The sequence below is a fragment of the Calypte anna genome, chromosome 3, assembly GCF_003957555.1.
Source record: "Calypte anna isolate BGI_N300 chromosome 3, bCalAnn1_v1.p, whole genome shotgun sequence".
NCBI classification, from domain to species: domain Eukaryota; kingdom Metazoa; phylum Chordata; class Aves; order Apodiformes; family Trochilidae; genus Calypte; species Calypte anna.
Genome location: NC_044246.1, coordinates 9,809,748 through 9,829,080, shown reverse-complemented (window position 1 = coordinate 9,829,080; position 19,333 = coordinate 9,809,748). Strand labels below are relative to the sequence as shown.

The following is a 19,333-nucleotide window of genomic DNA, read 5'->3' as shown; positions in this document are numbered from 1 at the left end:
CCAAAACACCACATTCAGATTCAAAGAATCAAGATCATCAAGTGCAACCATCAGTCCCACACCACTGTAACTACTAAATCCTCTCCCAAAGCGTGATTCAAAGCATCCAGAGCCCTCTCCCAATAAACACCCTCATTACCATGGGGCTCACTGCACTGAGCCTGAAGGGAATGGACATGCAAAGGATGTGAAGGACTATCCCAATTGTGTAACCTGCTTGATATTTAAGTCTGACACACACATAAATGATTTGAGGCAAAGGATTGCAGAGGACTGCAATCAAGTATAGCTCAAAAACCACAAAACCCACTGATTATGATGCCATTACACAGTACAGAGCCATTCAAAATGACAGTAGTCACCTAACAAGAAAAAAGAAAATCTGTTACCAGACTAATGGGGTTATTTTATATCCTGTATGATGCAAAGATCTTAAAGATTACCAAAGTACACCCTCATTTTTTTTCTTTAAAACACACTGCACAGAAAGCAGCCTCAATCGCTGGCTGAAAAAAACACAGGAGCATTTCACAAATCTCACTGGAATATCATATGGCAGGATGCCAACAGATTCTCTTTTGGAGACATGTATTTTCAGAGTCAAATCTTACTCAGCTTTGGTCCTCCAGCAGCCTCCAACAGATCAGAGATCTTTCAAATCACTGTAAACTACTGCAACTACAGGAGTTACCCTCAGTTCCCTTTGACATGAGAACAGAAGAATCTTCCACCAGCCCAGCAATGTCTGCACATGAGAGATGAGCAGTGCTCAGGAGGTGAAAACTGGCATGGTCAGACTGAGTACAGAACTCCAAGAGAACTCTCTCTATGAAAAAGTGCAGTTATGTCTCTAACACCATACCACTGAAAACATTTTTTTGTTCTTATTATGCAGTACATGCCAACTGGGTAGCAGATCTGCATGTAATTCCTGTCCTCTCGCACAGGAGTGTAACTTCAAAGTACATCACGTGGAGCCTGTGAAAACTGTTGTTTGCAAGAGAGAGGAAACACAGTCCAGGAGCACAAAAGATTCTGCTACTCTGTTTATAGCTGGAGGCAGACATGAAAATTGTGTTCAGTCCTTAAAAGACTGCTCCAAGGAGATTCGTGTCCCACTTGCATAGAGGAGATGAGGTGCTCCTAACAGCTCAGCTTGTAAGTGGCTCCTCTCTTTTGTCCTCTGACTGTCTCTGAATCTAGTGGCACAGGATGAGCTGCCCAAAGGAACTGGCACATGCCACATGGGAACTATGTGAGGCCTCAGGAGCTCCCATGGGAGGCAGGCTGGGCACCTGGCAGAGCTGCAGGCTGCACAAGCTGCCGACAGAGAGGGCAGCAGAAGAAACTGATCAGTGAGAGTCCTGATTGTTCTGTGAGTGTAATTAATTGTGTAATTCCTTGTCTGTCCTTTTCCAAGCCCTCAAACCCCATTAGGTCTATGACAGCTGACAGCTTTCTCTTTTGGTCCTAGAGACTAAAGACTGTATCCCCATAGCTCCCAGGTTTGAAACAGCACCCAAAACAGCCACAACCATCATCCTGCTCTCTGCTTTTCAGAATAAGCTGTGCTAAAGGGAGGCAGTGATATTCCTGATAGTATGGACATATGTTCTGTCATTGATTTTCAAGCTGAGCCAAGCTTTATTTCTGCCCAAGAGCACAAGCTAAGAAAAAGGGAGAGGAACAATTTAGTAACTCATTCCAGTCCTCAAAAATAAACTACTGGAAAATAAGTTTAAATAAGGGAGATAAAACTGTTTTGCTTATTGGGTGATGAGACAAAATACAGCTAAAAGAGTTGCTATCTGAAATTAATTTTACTGAGTCTTGTCACATATTGCTAGAAAGCATGTCAACAGATAGCATTTATAAATAAATAGAACTTTAAAAGTTAAAATAAGAAGTTTACTGTGCAGCAGGAGAAATAACTTTAATATTTCAGAAGATAGTTCTAACCAGCCTGCTTAGCTCTAAGAAGTCGACGCACATTTTAAAAAATTCACTTCACATCTGTTCATTGTATACAGGCCTGGAGGCAAACACCAGCCAGAAAACTTTGATCATTCACCAGAAGCTAGCTGGTAAGTGAAAAGAACAAGAATATTACCTTCATTTCTTTCCTCTCAAACATGTTATGAAAACAAGAACTTCAATAAAATTTGTATGGAAAAAAAAATCTTGCAGTTGCAGTACCAATCAAGTGCTCTTGAAGCAATAGGACAAACTGGGTCAAATATTTATATTTGCAATATAAATATTTACCACTTGAAATGATATGATTCTCCTCAAAGCTTCCAGGGTCACTCCATTGAGGAGGTGGTGTTAAATAAAGTCCAAGAAAACAAAGAGTCTGGAGAAAAAATGTTCAGCTATTTACCCAGAAAATATAACCCAAGCTTTTTTTTATTTTCAAGCTAATGTCACAAATAGCAATTTATATATATTGAAGAGGAAAACCAAATGGTCCTGTTTGGGACGCTTCAGTAGTCACAAATTCCTATTTATCGGGCAAGTTCCTGAATAGCCTTTGTGAGCTCCAAATTCATGGTCACAGACCCATTAGCAACCACCAATAGATGATTATACAGATCCAGTTTTCACAGTCACCAGTTCCATCAATCACATCCCTTGGAATCCCAAACAAACTCAACACTAGGTAACACTTAACCACCTACTGCCTCTTCAGCAAATAAGCTGTTAATCATCAAATACTGAACATGAACTACAGTATACAATATCCCTTAGCAAGGATTTGAGGATTATCTCATCTAATTAGATATAAGCATGTTTTCTGATCTGTGGGCTTAAGCTAAAGCCCAATAAAAAGATTTCTGTTGACTTACACCAAGTCTTGGATCAAGCATCAGGAGAACTCAATTTTGCAATTCAAAGAGAAAGACACCTTAAAAAAAAGTGTAAAAAAAAGTGGTTAACTGGGTTAAATAATCTCATGCAGAAATGGTCTATACATCCCATATTCTTACTATCGTAGAGTCTTGAAAAAGACATCACTGAAATCTTCTGGATTTCTTTGATACCGTGCAAGCCTAACAATCCAGCTGGCTGCTGGTTTTCAGACTCTTAAAAGCAAAGGAGATTCCTGTAGACACACTAGATCATGATTTTATTTTAATTTGTGTAACTGCCTGTCATGTGCAAACACTTTCCAAGTACAGCTATTGAAAATTGTAAAAGATTTGTCCTCAGAACTCCACACTGAAAGTGCATAAGCCTAGCCTCTAATCAATCTGGAACTTTTTTATTACATAACTGTTAGTTAATATTTGCTAGTTACATGCTAATTTTACTTTTAAATCATTCTACCAATGAAGCTCCTGGGAAGTTATTCCATTGACTGAGAGGAATTACTGCTAGCATGCTTTTAAGTTTATATTCCTCTGTCTCATTAGTTGAGGATGAGAAATCATTCTGCTACTTTTGTCTCAACAGAAACAATTCTCTCCTCCTGTGTATATTCACATCTTTGAAATACTACAGAGTAGTTGTCATCTCCTCTCTGAGGTCTCCTTTTTCCTGCAAGCTATGAAGCTTTATTTCTGTCACGGTGCTCTTCCAGGTGAGGAAACCTTTCATCTCAGACCATCCATTATTCTTCTACTTTCTCTTTTAAATTCTCAGCAGTCTGTAGCCTCTTCTTACCAATAGGATGCCCAACTTTGATTAAGGGGCTACATAGTGCCACTATGCAAAGAAAAGCTAGTTTCCTTGACTGTCTGCAGTGGGATGTCTCTGCTCTCTTGTCCTGAGTCACACTGGCTTTGTGCAGGGATATAAAGAAAAAAGGCAGAGGTTCCCAATACTTTCTTCACCAAGTTACTCCTGGGGAGATCCCAACTGGACTTTCACTGTGAGAACACTTCTGACACTCGAATAATCTTCCCAGAGAAGTGGTGCATTCCCTGGAACATTGGACACTTAAGATTCAGCTGAACAGGGTGCTAGGCCATCTCATCTAAACCATGTTCCTATCAAATGATCCTTGAAGTCCCTTCCAACCTGGCATTCTGTCATCCTATGATCAGTAAAGAAACTGATCATATCCATATGCAACTATTCAAGAATCTGAAGATAATGAAAAATACAAAGTAAGGCTAATGAATATTACTACACACTTCTAAATAATTTGCTGCATTGCATAAGGGCTAGTTATTCCAATATGACTATTTAAAAAATGTTCAATTATACATGAAATGCATTACCACTACATTTCAATGAGATAAAATGTATTAAAGTTCAATTGAGCCTGAACCGATGGTGGAACAGGTGAGAGAAAACTGCTGGATACCCTAACTGAAGGTTCAAAATGACATTTTAATGAATTAAGTACAGACTCATTTGTATATGGAATCACTGCAGTGGCCTATTTGGGTTCCACTCAAGTTATATTTCAGCTATAACTGCACACTACTGGATTGATTGTTCATTACCAGTCATGTCTGTGCTGGCCCAGTACCAAAGTAGTGCCCTTCCATGTTGCAGCTATCTGTTGCTGATAGGCATGGCTATTTAAATGCAATTAGTAATTGCTATTAAATCTAACTATAAAACACATGCACTTCCCTTCTCATTTCATTTTGCTTGTTGCAGTCTCTGTGAGGGAGTAACTCATTGCATGGTTCAGAGAGCATTAAAAGAAGTAGCTTATGCAGCCTGATTGAACCTGAACACCTGTGCAGAATGAAGCCACATCAGCTGAGCTCTGTTGTAAAACGGGTACAGCAGAGGATCAGGCTCAGTGAATGCAACACACTCACTCCCATACACTACACGTGTAGGCAGACACCTCTGCTCCAGCAATTATCACATTGCCAGTCTGGCAGGGCTGAGTTGAAAACCCAAAGCTGGGGAATGGCAGCTCTGCTGAACCTTTCCTTGAGGATTTTGTATCCTATCTCTCATTCACCTGATGATGAAAAACAGTACTGTTTGATGTGTGCAGATAAATCACAAATCTGCACTATCAGCTTGTACAAGCTGTCCTACAATAAACTGTGTTGTTGATGAACACTACAGCAGTGATTGCTGGAGCATGCAAAATCCATTATCCTTATGCTCCTGAGCTGTAGGTTAATTTACTCTAATAAAATGCAGTGTTTTCCCACAGGCACAGACTGGGCATTCCTGTTTCTAACTGTTTATGCAGTTCCACAGAAAAAAGAAAATTGTCAGAAATTCAACTTAGTAAAACTGTCAGCTACAGAGAAACCCCCAAAATCAAAGGAATTTCCAGATGCTCCATGTCCTCATTATATCCGTGCTGACAGTGTTTCAGTGCTCACCTCCTGCTGGCAACAGCCCTGCCATTCCATGTTGCCAAAGCACTCTGGCGAGTGTCAAAGAACATGCACCCAAGGCCAGGTCCTCAGCTGGTATAACATGGCATTGCTCCAGTGGCTTCAGTGTCTGTTAGCCAAGGCTCTGGTCCATAAGACCTGCTGCCAACATCATGGAAAAACTGTTTTGTTCCTCAGCAGCTCATGGTTTTGATAGCTAATTAGGAACTATTTCACATTCAACAAAATCTCTATTGACTGCTCTCCTACAATTGGATCATTCAGGGGGATTTCTTGAGCTTAGTCCTCTTTTTGATTGGGCTCATCTCTTTTTCTCTTAATTTCCCAGTTCTTCTGTGTGGATTGCTGTCTCCTCAACATCTGATCTCACTCTCTCTTGGAGATCTCCCATTCATTTTGGGTGATTTCCCAGTTCAGTGTTTCTGTTTCAGCTGTCACTCATTCTCATTTCTATTCTTTATTCTCCCCTCATCTGCTCTTATGTTTCCACAAGTAAAACAGAAAACAGTTCTTTACTCCCCTCTAATATATTAAACATTAAATTAACCCAGAAAGATTGAAGGTTCCAAAGACAGCACCAGATTATTTCTGAAGGCTCTTTGTTGCCTTTGCATCATGTTCTGACTGAGGACAAGCAAAAGCAAGGAACAGGAGACTAGTAGCTGCAGCAGTGGGAAGCAAAAGTGATTGGAATCTGTCAAATAAAACCCAGTATTTTAGGTTAAGGCACTTATGAAGTAACCAATAAACATATTGCTGATTGAGCATATAGTTTAATTTTGGCGTTAGCTTCTTAGGCCTAATAAGTAGGTATGGCTGTATGAATCCTACAAAACTAAGACTTAGTAACAACTCATAAATTAGGATTAAATTTTCACTTCTAAAGCTAGTTAATGTACGAGAGTCTTCCTGGCAATAAGAACTTCAACAAGTGACAGCCATTAAATAGCATTTCACATGTATGGAATACTTTTTAAATTTATTGGTTGTTACTATGAATTCCTTCATCAACAACTGTTCCAATTGCACTGCAGAAAATCCCTGTCAGGATATCACCAGGGCAGCCATCCCTCCTCTGAGCATTATTAGGAGCAACTACTGACCAGAATAATCCCAGAGAGAGATGCACAGCAGCAGGTAGACTCTAAGCCCTGTCATTGTCTTCCTCTGTAAAAAAAACACACTGAGGATGATGGTGTGAATACTGTTTTTATAGTGCTGCAATTCTACTGATGAGAATAGAGTTATGATGGATTTTTGCAGGGATGAAAAATAATATAGTAGTATTAGCAGTACTACAAGTGCTTCCTTACTCTAAAGGGCTTCCCCTTTCAATCACATTTTCTTTGCATCAGTTTAACTATTGGCTTATTCTTACACCTTCACTTTCACCCAGTTGACATCTGTATGAGATTCCCCAATATATATTCATAATTTTTTTTAGTATACTGGGGTTTTTTTGAGGTAAAGCAATTGCAGAGATAAAAACACAGTTTGAAAGTAGAACATCCATGCTATTGATCAATCAATCAATCCACCAGTTCTAGGTGATGTTTTCAGTTTTCTTGAAATTTACTCTGAAGTGGTTCTTAGATTTCCTTATCTCTTCCTGAAAAGTTTACACTGATATTTCTTCTGAGAAAAATAATCTAATTCATGTGACAAATGCAAAGGAATGAGATACAGGCAAAATATACTTGGGATCCCAGTTCTCTTCACACTGCTTTTTCACACAGATGAAACACCTGCAGATAGATAAACCTATTTAACCAAGAAAAGAATCTGAATTACTGCAACCATCCAAACCTAATTTTTCTTTTTTTTTTTTTAACTCAAACAGAAAATACTTGACAGAATATTCTTAAGACTCATCTTTATATCACAAACACTTTTCTCTTCTTCACATAAAAGCAATAATAGTCAACTCTTGATAAAAAAACATAGGATTTTGCACCCTATAATGACAGCCTGTGTGAGTCCTTCATTCTAAAAACAAGTGAAAAAATAGGGCAACAGACTTTTAGCAACAGTTAAAATGTAAGAAGTAGTTTTTGCGAAGCCTGAATAACCTTTACAAAGTCCTAATTGCAATTTTTTTCTAGCTCAGTTTTATAAATGTGAATAAATAAATAAATACATTTCCAAAGGTCAGGCAGAAAGAATGGATTAGCCTGTGGCATAAGCATCAGATTAGACCTTAAAACACGGTGGCTCTGCCACTAAGCCTCTTGTGGAACTTTGCACAAGTCACTTAATATCCCTTTATTTTCTACAGATAGGATGGAAAAAACAATACCAGCATGTAAGATCTGGGAGGAACTGCAGCCCTGTGATGGAGAAGCAGAAGTGCTAGGAATAAAATTCAGGCTTTTGACTCATATACATCTATTTCTCAGACAAGACTCTCTCCTTGGATAAGCATGTAGTTTGAATTTCAGGATGCCTTCAGAAACACTAACACATTGGGATAGCACATTAAAAGAGAAGCCTATTAAATAAAACAAGCAACAATTTCTGAAAGAGATATTCATACAGCCTTGTACTTTTCTAAATAGTTTTCTTATATTCTCACAGTCATTAAAATGTATAAAAATGATTATTTCCAAAACAGCATTACCATGAATTATCACACTCCTGTTGCTTAGCAACTGCAGTAATTTTTGAATAGTGAGCTATATAAACCAGTATCTGGAGTTTGTGCAAACGGGTATTCATCTGAGGCTTTAAAACGCATTCAACAAGGAAATCAGAGGCAGATAATCCAGCACTAATGTAAAGCTGAAACACTTCTGAAAAAATAAAATGGCAGTAACAATTACTGCAGCTTAGCAAAACCCTCCTCCTGTAGCAGAGCTGAGCCCTGTCAAACTTGGTCAGGGTTGGAGTTGCTCTTCCTTAGGGTTGCAAGTGCTTCTTTCCAATTTTTATTAAGATATGAGACATTCCTGCAAAGAATGTAATTCTTGCCCAGTCTTCTGAGGGAACTGCTCATAACTCAGGAGCAATAGAAAGTGGAGACATGAAATGTCAGTGTACTTATGTCAAATTTTAAAATCTATTCTTATGCAACACATTGAGCTGGGAGAACTCCTTGCCTCATACCACTACAGAGTGATGTGCTTAGGCAGGTCTGGGCACTAGTAGTGACAAAGAGAGAACCCACTAAAACATTAGAGAGAGATTATAAATACATGTATGAAAGATACAAATGCCCAGAAATCACATCCTAAGCACTTATTATATGCATGTCATTGCCCATTATAAGGACTTCTTGCTCATTCCTCAGACCCATGTGAAATTTAATTCAACTGCTGGACAAGATCCCAAACCATATCAACCTGTATTGTTTGATGTCTGATAATTTCTGCATTGGTTCCTTACATGTTTGAGAGACAAATTCCTGCTAAAGCTATTGTCAGTCTGTGTTACTATTCTCAAAATGGGACTTGTCCCTAAGGGAGAAAGATTCCAACTTACTTATTTCCAAGGCTTAGTCTTATAGGTAAAAAAAAAAAAAATTCTGCACACCAGCATACGGTTTTTATTGAGACTGCAGACAGAGGGGCAAATACACCCCTGGCATAAACACACAGCCCACACAAGGCAATGCAGCAGCATCTGCTTATACCAGCTATGAATCTGAACAAACCTTTCCCTAAAACTAACACGTGTGGAGACAAGCCTGGAGGGAGCTTAAGAGACTGCAGCTTCTCAGAGTTTAGAGAACTACAACTCTGCAGTATGAGAAAACCTGATGCCTATGATGCTGTGAGTTTCTGGGCTCCCAGGAAGCCAAGCAGTGTGTAATGACAGGCTGCCATAGAATGCTTAATGGATGTTTAATCACTCTGATAAAGAAAAGATGCACCATGTTGTCTGCTGCTCTATGAAAATTTCCTGAGATCACACACACACAATGCACAGTGCTGTTGTGTGAGAATTCTGTTGTTTTAGTCCCCCTCAATAAAGGCAGTTATCAAAGTTTTAATTGTATCCTTAAGCTTGAAAGAGAACACCCCTGAAGACAGGGAAATGAGCTCAGCTCTGTAGTCTGGTCATTGCTGTAAACAAGATGTGCTACTGAACACAGAATCCCAAGATGCACAGCTGCTTCTACAGTGCAGCACACACACACCTACACGGATACACACAGACACAGACACACACACACACTGCCTGCCTCTCTTATCCACCAGGAGCAGCACACACCTATACTGCCCAACCATGGAGTCTATAATAATTGTGCTCACTCAGCCACTGAAACTCTTATTTCCATTGCTCGTGAATAGATCACATTCAGGAAAAAATGTTCTCTGTACTCTTCTCAGCAAGAAGTAGGCAAAACTTGCTCCAAAATATTCCAATATGTTTTTCAAATTGCATTTTAAAAGTTTGTCTTAGAAACAGAGACGTTGCCTCTGATTTACAGATGACAAACACCTTCCCTATACTTGTACTCTATGTTACCTGCTCTTACAGGACTGAATTCAGGAAGAGATGTGTGCTTGAAGAGAGCTTTTATTTCAACAGTGCAGACACTGATGAGCTACACTGCTGGTACCTCTGGCTACGTAAGCTCAGAAGCTGGGAATCTCAGCAGTATGAGCTTGCTAGTGCAGCAAATAGAAAACATGATTGGTAATGCTTTGCTCCCAGTCAGCTATTGCCAGGAAAGACAGCTGCTGTGTTTGGTAACTATTCCTTAAGTTCTAGTCTAGGGAGCACTATTAACATAATTTTTTTTCTATTCTTACAAGTTGGTATTCCCTTCAATCCATAAAATCCAGCAGGAAGGAAGACAGGTTTTGATAAGCATAGTTTGAGCTACACTTTGCAAAGTAAAAAGTTCAAGCTATTTTCATACTGCAACTATATAAATTATTTTAATTTATGTTTATATGTATAAATTTGGTTGGTCTTTAACAGAATTGCAGTCTGACTGAGATCCAGAAACAGGAATTTTAGCAAAATGCATATTTTAAGACCATGTAGTAAAATGAGGCAACCAGGTGCCACTAATTGCTAGGGAGTGAGCATGAGCTTGTGTCAAGCCCACCTGTGCCTAATTAGGGTGGGCCCCCACTGCACATGAGCAGGACCAGGGGGCCAATAAAAGGTGAGGCCTGAGTCACAGGCTCAGCTCAGTCCTGGGCTAGCCAGCAGAGAGGTCAGTTGCTCTTGGAGCAACAGCACTGATCTGGGCGAGTCAACTATGAGAGCCATAGGCTTAGAACATTGCTTGTGAGTCTCTGCTGGAACACCTGGTTGGACCTAGAAGCGCCATTCCCTGAGAGAGGTTTGTCTTGCTACAAGACTGCCAAAAAATTTTGGAAAAGAAATGTTAGAAGAAAAATAAAATTATAACCAAACTAATTTCACCTATATTTTCCAAGCCAAAAGAAGTAACATTTTTCAATATCTTGAATGAACACGAGAAAATAATCATGTTTGCAATCTTTAAAATTATTTTTTAAATGTATGTACTTAAATATGTTTTGTGAATGACTTGGTTCAGTTTTCATGTCATTCTGTTGTTCCTAATTCCAGATCTCCTATACACATGCTTCATGAATGGTGACATTCATTTTCAGTCTGATTACAAGATGGTAATGTAAGCCATTTTTCTGATGCTGGTTGCTACTCCCTAGGCTTTAGGCCAGAGAACAGCAGCAACATCAAAAAAATCAGAAGCTTCTCAATAGGAAGGCTGCATGACTGCCTTGGTTGGGTAATGAACCCAAAACTCCTCTCAGAACTGCACACGTGGCAAATGGAGTGAGACAAAGATGAAGTGAAATTAGTACACTAGGTGATCAATTCCTCTGCAGCAGCAAAGGCCACTTGTCTAGGGGGACAAATAGAACCTACTTCTTTTTGCAAGTGACAAGCTGACATTGAGATTCAAACCACACAAAAATAAAATGCAAAGTAACCTTGGATCACAGAAAGAATCTCAAGACAAATATGCAGGCTATTTTCGAGCAACTAAATTCGACATAAAGAACAGCAAAATCATTTTCACTACACTGATGCAACATTTTTCTCTGTAGAAAAAATATAAAACTGGCTTTTGGATGATGTGAAACATTAAAAAAACCCTTGATCAGTCCTAGAAAATAAAATCCTTATGTGCCGAACTTTGAGCCTTCAGATCTTTAAGACAGTCGAGTCCTACTTCAGCAAACTTCTTCCTTTGGACCCTGAATGTGAAATACAGTGCATCTACCAAGTGTAAGGTTAGAGCAGGTGCCACTGGACCTTAGGCAGGTTTTTCCCATAACTCAGGAGGGCTGCACAGCCCCCAGCAGACTGTTTCCTCCCTTTCCCCAAACTCTGCCCCAAGCCTAGACAAGCAATCTGTTCATAGGCATTAGGTATAACATAGAACATCACTTACTTGTATGGGATGTGCTTGCTTCCATTGACAAGGGCAAGGATGACATTGCCCAGTGCTGACAGGGAGAGACAGAGGCCAGAGCTCCCCTCCCGGTTTTTGCCGAGGGCTTTCACACAGCTGCCCAGGTCAATGAGGTGCAAGCGGCTGCGACCTCCAGACACTGCCATAAACAGAGAGAGCAAACAGTTAGGATGGGCCTCCAACAGCAGCTTCCCAGGAAAGCAAATGGCCTGGGAAAAGGAAACAATCCAGAAACCTTTCCTAAATCACGTTAGCAGCAACAAACCCTAGGGGTCCTGTTAACTCCCTGCCAGCCTTTATTGCTGTGTATTCCTGTCTGCTCCTGACTCTCCTAAAAATTGCCAAGGCTTTCAGTCCACACCTGCTCCTGCAGGTTTAACTCTCTGAGTTAATTCCTGCAGATTTAACTCTGGGTATCACCACTGTGCTGGCTAAGTTTTTTAAAAATACATTTCTAGTAGCCTGTACCTGAGTTGGCTGTTTCTTTGTCATTAGTGTTCCTCTGCCTGTAAAACGACAGGTATTTTGCTGCTTTATTGAGCAGCGGTCCTGTGGTAGCTTCTCCTGCCTTTTCCATCTTGAATACCAGATCTGCAGAAGAACCTGTAATGTGTGAACATCCCCTCTATGGGATGTTGAGTTGAGCTGTAAGTCTAATGTAAGGCTTTTACATGATCATTTGGCCTAAGAAAAGGTTTGAGTTGCCATGGATAATGGACTGTGGACAAGCTGATTTGAAACTAATATTTCAAAAAGATAGCTAACATCTCTATCAACAATTGTTAAAATACAAGAACAACTTATTTTAAGTCCTGTTAGTGCTTCAGCAAAAATGGACTTAAATGTATTAAATTATACTGTAATATTGATTAAGTCACACTAAGAAAATTCTAAAAACCAGAAATTTCATACTAAAACCATTAATGAAGAATAAATGTCTGGTAAAAATTGGTGTTGGTGCCTAGACATTCAAACCACTGCAACAGTCCCCAGACAATATGACAACCCATTAAACATGGCCATGGGAGCTGCACCACTGTGCTCTCAATAGTAGGGAGTGGTGGGATTCTTCTCATGGGGAAGCACCCCCACACACTATGGGATCCTACACTTGCTGCAGAAAGTCAGGCTTCCCTGGGGAACTGTCTGGATAGCTGTATCTTCAGCTCCTCTGAACTGCTCATGGAGAACATCTGAGTCCCTTAAGAGCCCTTAGACTTAACAGACCCCAAGTCCTCTAAGGCAGCTACCCTCAGAAGGCTGGAATTAGTCTTTGTGAGTATTCTGCAATGATTTTGCCAAGAAAAACAAAGACGCATGTCAAGTTGCAACAGACAATGACCACAGGTGACTTGACTGAATTATATATAGTAAATATTTCTGTTGCTAAGGTTACTGGATATCAGGGGGTGAAAAAATGAAAGAAATCCCTACCCTTCAAAACCTCAGTCATATTGTTTCCATACATATTCCTGTTATACAGGCTGAGCTAATCCAGAACAAGATAAACTACTGGATCTTTTCTTATTTAATTTACAAGTCAAAGTAAGACTTTTTTTTAGGATGGCAGATCCACCTGTTTGATCTGAAAATGAAGTTATTTGTTAGACAAGTTTTCCACTAATGTGTCTGGCAACTACACACAGAGAAAAGAAAAGAAGTGGAACATCCTAACACTTCTTTTTTTTTTCCCTGTGGCCACGGAGACTTTGCAAAGCTGACAGCTGAAAAATGAATGTGCCAGCTCTGCCACTATGCCATTAATTTCAATGGTGCTAAGCCTGCTTCATGACATGCCTGGTAATGAATCTAGCAAGAACGTAAGTACAGTACCAATAAGTTATTCTAGCAGTATTTTTTTTACCAAATCATATGTTAGCTAGTCTTTAACCACTTACCCTTTAGAAACTGGTTTGTGGTTTTGGTGTGGTTTTTTTCCTTCCTATCCTTTTCAGTCCTGTTACTGGAATCTGTATACCTCCACTATCTTCACATTGTTTTCTGAGAAGTCCTTCATTTCAGCAGGAGACAGTGATAATCACTAGGCGCCCTTTCTGAGCAGCTGGAATTCCCCCCTCATTCAATTATCAGCAAGATCTGCCCCTGCCTGGCTTGTGAGGCCACTCAGATATGGAAACTTGAAGACAGAAGGTGGTATGGCCTTGACACAAACGTATACAACTAAAGACAGTGTGCTAAGCAGTCTGTATTACAATCCACTAGAATGGTGTCTTCTTTCTCTAAATTAGTCATGACAGCCACAGAAAAATATTTCCCTTTTATTCATTGCATCTGAAGACAGTAGAAAAGGACTGTGCGTGCATATATTTGTGTGCAGTAAAAAACACCAAGCATAAATAATTGTTATAATTCCTTCAAATCAGTCATTTTTATTCCTGTGAACCAGTCCATATGAGCATTCACAGTCTGCCTTTCCACTGCAGGCTGGTTAATTAACAAACCTTTAGTTAACTGAGAATTCTGCCCACCAATCCCACAATGGTTATTACTTAAACAAATGCAAACTGCATTCCCATTTAGAGCAACTTTCTATATTTTTCTCTTGCTATAAGTACAGTCGGTGTAAATGCTATGCTTTAAAATATTAGACATGAATATTACAGTGCTGTTCACTCACTGCACATCGTAGTTTGCAATCTATTCCTTCTTACAAATAACCTATGCAGAGCCAGGAGCTGAAGCGTATGTTATTTCTGCAGAATTGCTTAAGCCTACAATTTTAAAGAAGCAGGGGACTCTGGTGGCTTTCAAACAAATATTTTCCCCCTGGAAAAAAATCACTATTAAAAAAAAAATAATTAATGCAAAGCTTTTCTCTTTGGTTAGGGTGATCCTTAAGTTATACAAATCTTTTCTCACTGAAACTTCCTAAATAAAAAAACCTTCGCTTTGTACATCTTCAGTTATAAACAATTTGGAAGACTTGAGGATAAGTGTAATAGAAGAGTATAAATGGTGCAAGTCAAGTGAAATTTTTGAAAATTATAGAAACATACGTAGACATGGAAGCACCTTTTCCTCATTTATAACTGGAAAGGGGAAATAAAGACATAAGCCTGTGAAAACATCGATGGCAGAGAGAGGGAGTAAGCTAATCTGAAAATGCCAGAGCCTTTACAAAGAACCATAAGGGTCCTTTGTGCACAGGTAGTTGGGCCAGCAACTAAAATACCACGGATCTCCAAAAAAAGGCATAGTTTAGACACTGCCAGCATCAGCTTCCAGACACACTGCCCTATTTCGGTGCCCAAGAGGGGTGTCAGGGCACCGGGTGTCAGGGCACCGGATGTCAGGGTGGTAAGGAATTCCCGTCACCACGATACTGTAATCCATGACCTCAACACTATCAGGAAAGACAATGCTAAAAGCCGATTTGAAGAGCGCTTTTTAAATTTTTTTAGATACAGAGGCCCACAGTCCTGAGAACTAATGTTAATATCTCCACAGCAGCAACAGAACTGCCCAAGTGATGGCAATAATCCCTAGTGGCCTTTTATGGACTTTGGTGGGTCTTTACCAGGCAGGTATGAGTGACCCCACCTCACGATGAAGGGAGACGTCTGCCAATTTTCACCACTGAAGTAGGGTGTTTAGAGGCCTTTTGAAAGCCTGTTTCCAGACAGGCTTGGGGGAAACAGAAGGGAGGGAATGGACAGCTTACTTCCACCTTTGCCGCTCTTCTCCATGCGGTACTGGTAGATGTGCAGAGTGAAGAGCATGTGGGAGTTGCGGTGATCCTCCTCGTCACAGTCCCGCTGGCTGCTGCGCCGTGAGGCAATGGCGGCATCGAGGAAGAAAGCCGCCTTCTCAGCCGTGGGGGCACGGAGCTCACTCTGATTCTGAAGCTGCAGGAAACACAAGGGAGAAATCACCCAGAAACTCTCACATGAGTCAGCACTGCCTGACAGCTCCCTGCAGCCAACACACACCATGGAGAGACATTCGGCAGCCCTAGGATTGAAGCCAGGCTTTTGAGGCTTCTCACTTAGGGTGTCTCTGGTGGCAGGTATTGCACAGAAACCCCAGTGACTGGAAATCATCTTAAGGGCTGGACAGAGGCTGGACAGAGAAATTTGCTCCCTCACTTTCCCAGAATTTCAAGCTATTTATGCTTATTAATTATTTTCATTATTTTTACTCATTTCTCGTCCCCCCTCCACCAGCCCCCAGCATCACTGGCAGTGGCAGTCACTGTGTTCTTCTGATAGTTAGATGTTAAAAAAAAAATATGGAAGACATATCAAACCCATACTCAAGAGTTGGTGGAGACTGGCAGAGGCAGGGCTACATGTTACCCTTCAGAAATGGTTAGTAGGGAAAAGTCCACAGATGCACCTGGGAAACAGCAAGATGGAAGCTTGTGTTCAGCTCCACACCATGTGGGGAGCAGCACAAAAGAGAAACCTTTTCTTGCCTGTTCATACCACAGGTTTATGCACCTGCTCACGAGCCAGGGCAATCCATTAAATGGAACGAGGTAGGTAATGTACATACATTCACATCTGCTGGACCTCAGTCCCAGTCACCAGCCTGCTCTTATCTCTCCAAAGTGACAAACAGCATAGGAGGGCAGATATTATTAACCCCCCCATAACTTTAGGAATGCATGCATGTTTCATGTCACCTCAGATTAGTTTGTCTGTGGAAGGGACGTGTGACTGTGCAATCTGATGGCATTAGTTTAGGCAGTAGGCAGAGCTGGCCCAGAGCCCAAAAAACAGACATGTTTCATCTGGTATAAAAATAGTCATGAACTCCCATTCTCAGGGTGTGCTCCCCTGCTATGTAACACTGCTAGAAGTTCAGTTCTGCTAAAGAAGACAGTGCTCCTGTCTTCTCTTCATGACCATTAATCACCCTGAGGAGGGATAAAGCTGAGGCTCTGCATGGGATGGGGTGGCACAGCTGAAGGCAAAGTTCTCTCTATAAAGAGGCAGGGGGTGCAGGAAGGGGTTAAGAAGGCAAGCAGAAGGCAGGCCAGTCAGTAGGATGATCTCACTAATGTAAGCAACAAGAAAAGGTGCATGCTTGGAAAGGCCCAGTGACAGACAGTGTGACATATGGTGACTATTCATTTGCTGTACACAATTTTTGCATATCTGTATGGCTATTATGCAATATCCTCCCTTCATGTGAAGATTTTGAGAATTCAGGTGTAGGACACGTGACTCCAGAATGTCACTATATCTTGTAAAACACACATAGACAGTTAGGGTTTTTTCTTGCAATTTAATTCAGTATTTTACACTGCAGAGATATATAACTCATGGAGCTCTCACAGAGCTACCTTTACTCCACTAATCTAAAATAATTCATGCTGTATATGGCTTTTCTGTCTGTATCCATATGAAAATAAGGAACAATAATGGGATACTTATTATTGCTATTTTGTTTACATATCTTTGTAAGGAAATGAGCTCTAAGAGGCTGGTTGTCACACAGCTAAGTAACATATGTAACATATATATGTTAATTGAGATCTTAACTGGCCCACCTATCACCCCAATGGGAACTGAGATGTTCCCCATCTTATATTCACTGTTCTGCACCCATGACCCATGACCCATGAGCAGAAGGTGAAATCTCTTCTGGTGCTGTAAGTATTTCATAAAGCACTAAAGACAGAAGCCAAATGAGAATGAGAAGCCTAAAAATCAAGATGCAACTTTGTAGTCTTCGGGTAGAATGGAAAAGAATGCAAAATATGATTTAAATGTGCCCAAAGAGGTTAAACTATAAGGAGTTAAACCACAAAATGTATTACTTCTTCTTAAAAATGTCACAATTCATTACTTTTGTAGATGTGAATCTGGATTTCTAGATGTTTGGAGCTTGAAATAGGGTATGTGACCCTGTAGGTCTGTTGTCTCCTGCCTCTATTCCCCATCCCTGGGTAGGTAGTGTGCCACAGCTTCTGGATGGAAGCAGTCTTTGCCTTTAAAGTTGAAAAAATATTCAAGCTCCATCGTGCTGGTTTTCTACCTCTGCACTTACTCATACAAAAATCAGATTTACTACCTCAAGGACAGCAAAATGAAAGAATAGGCATTTTTTCCCTTCAAACCAAGAGGGGAGGAAAAACAGGACTGCTGAGACTGTATTGGTTACCCAGGACATACACAAGCCACTTACTCATTCCTGTTAAACCTCCAAACCTGAGAAGAGTTCAAGTTATTCTTGGCTTGCCCAGCTCAGGAATTTATTTCTTGGCAGCAATTAATAAGTAGCGATTACTGCTTCCTACAACATTGCTAATGCAAGGGCTATAAATAATGTAGTTTATAAAGAGTTAAACATCTATATTAATGGCCTCCAGCTATTTGTGCAGTACTGTAAATATTTTAACTTGTTGCTTTACAAAAGAGAGATCACACTTTCTTTTCATTTTTATTTTTCTTTAAGAACAGAAGCGAATTTTTGTTTGCACTGAATGTTTTCACATTTTATTGCAAACACAAGCCCCTGCTCAACATCAGTTATACCCGAGGTACAAATATTTAGGCCAGGAGAGCAGATGGTCCTGCAGCTGCAGGTCATAATGTTCTTGCATGTTTTAAAGTAAACACTTTCAAGTCTATAAACTTCATGCTCTGAGTTGGTTTTGAATTTGAAATATCTCTATAGCTTAAAAGAAAATGAAAAATAATAAAAGTTGCTTTGCTTTTTTCTATGTAATATGAACATTGGATTCACCTGCATGCCACAAATGGGGTCTTCACAAAGGTAGACACCTGGGGACTGGCCATCTTGCAGGCTGCCTGTAGCCACTTCTGACAACAGGTCTCTCAGATTTTCTTCTTTCCCCCACACCTCCACTGCAGAAATTCGGACAGAGAAGCGGGCTCCTGTCTTTTCTTTGCGTTCATTAATCAACTTGAAGAGCCAGGAGATGGCACAAGGGATTATGCCAAGGTTTTGCATGGAATCATCCTTCCCAATCATAGTGTATGACTTCCCTGTCAGGAATGGGGAGCGGGTGGAGAAAAGACAACAATATCACTCCCAGGACATACAAAGCCTTCTGCCAAGAGAGATTATCCTGCACAGCCTCATGAAAACAACTTCTCCACTACAGTAAAGACAGTCTGGAAGGGAGAAAGATAGGGAGACAGACAAATGGCACATGGAGAATGGAGAGCATCTAAAACCAACAGGTGACATTTTGAGCTGCTTTCAGAAATCATTACGTGACATGCATTATACCATTCCCCAGGCAGGGTGCTGCAGGTGCCTACCACACAAAACTGCAGTATCTGAGTGAATAGTGGAAGAACTGAGCAGAGCAGAAGTGTTATGGTCTCTAAAAATCCCTATTTTGGATACTGTGATTGTGGTATTCCCTGAATACCATTTTACTTTGCAGCACTTTGTTAGCCTTCATACACTGGGGATGGGATTGACATAAACCTGGTCCCAGGATCAAAAAGATATAACTTCATATAGGAAAAGAAAACAAAAAAAAATCCAAACAGCTACTCATGATCATTTGTTGCATAACTAGGCCCACAAGAAGAAGTATTTTTTTGAGTCAAAACCTTCTCCTGGTTTGCTTTTACTTCTCTCTGCAATTATAGCT

At 40.3% G+C, this 19,333-nt stretch overlaps 1 protein-coding gene across 1 annotated transcript in view; it reads right to left on the bottom strand.

Moving 5' to 3' along the window:
- Nucleotides 1-19,333, bottom strand: part of KIF26B (kinesin family member 26B) — a 276,130-nt gene that overhangs the window by 36,321 nt on the left and 220,476 nt on the right. The window contains exons 8-10 of the mRNA XM_030448683.1: nt 18,451-18,713; nt 15,419-15,602; nt 11,716-11,875 (exon numbers count right to left, since the gene is read on the bottom strand). Coding sequence (XP_030304543.1) covers nt 11,716-11,875; nt 15,419-15,602; nt 18,451-18,713 — 607 coding nt within the window. The remainder of the gene's footprint in view (nt 1-11,715; nt 11,876-15,418; nt 15,603-18,450; nt 18,714-19,333) is intronic.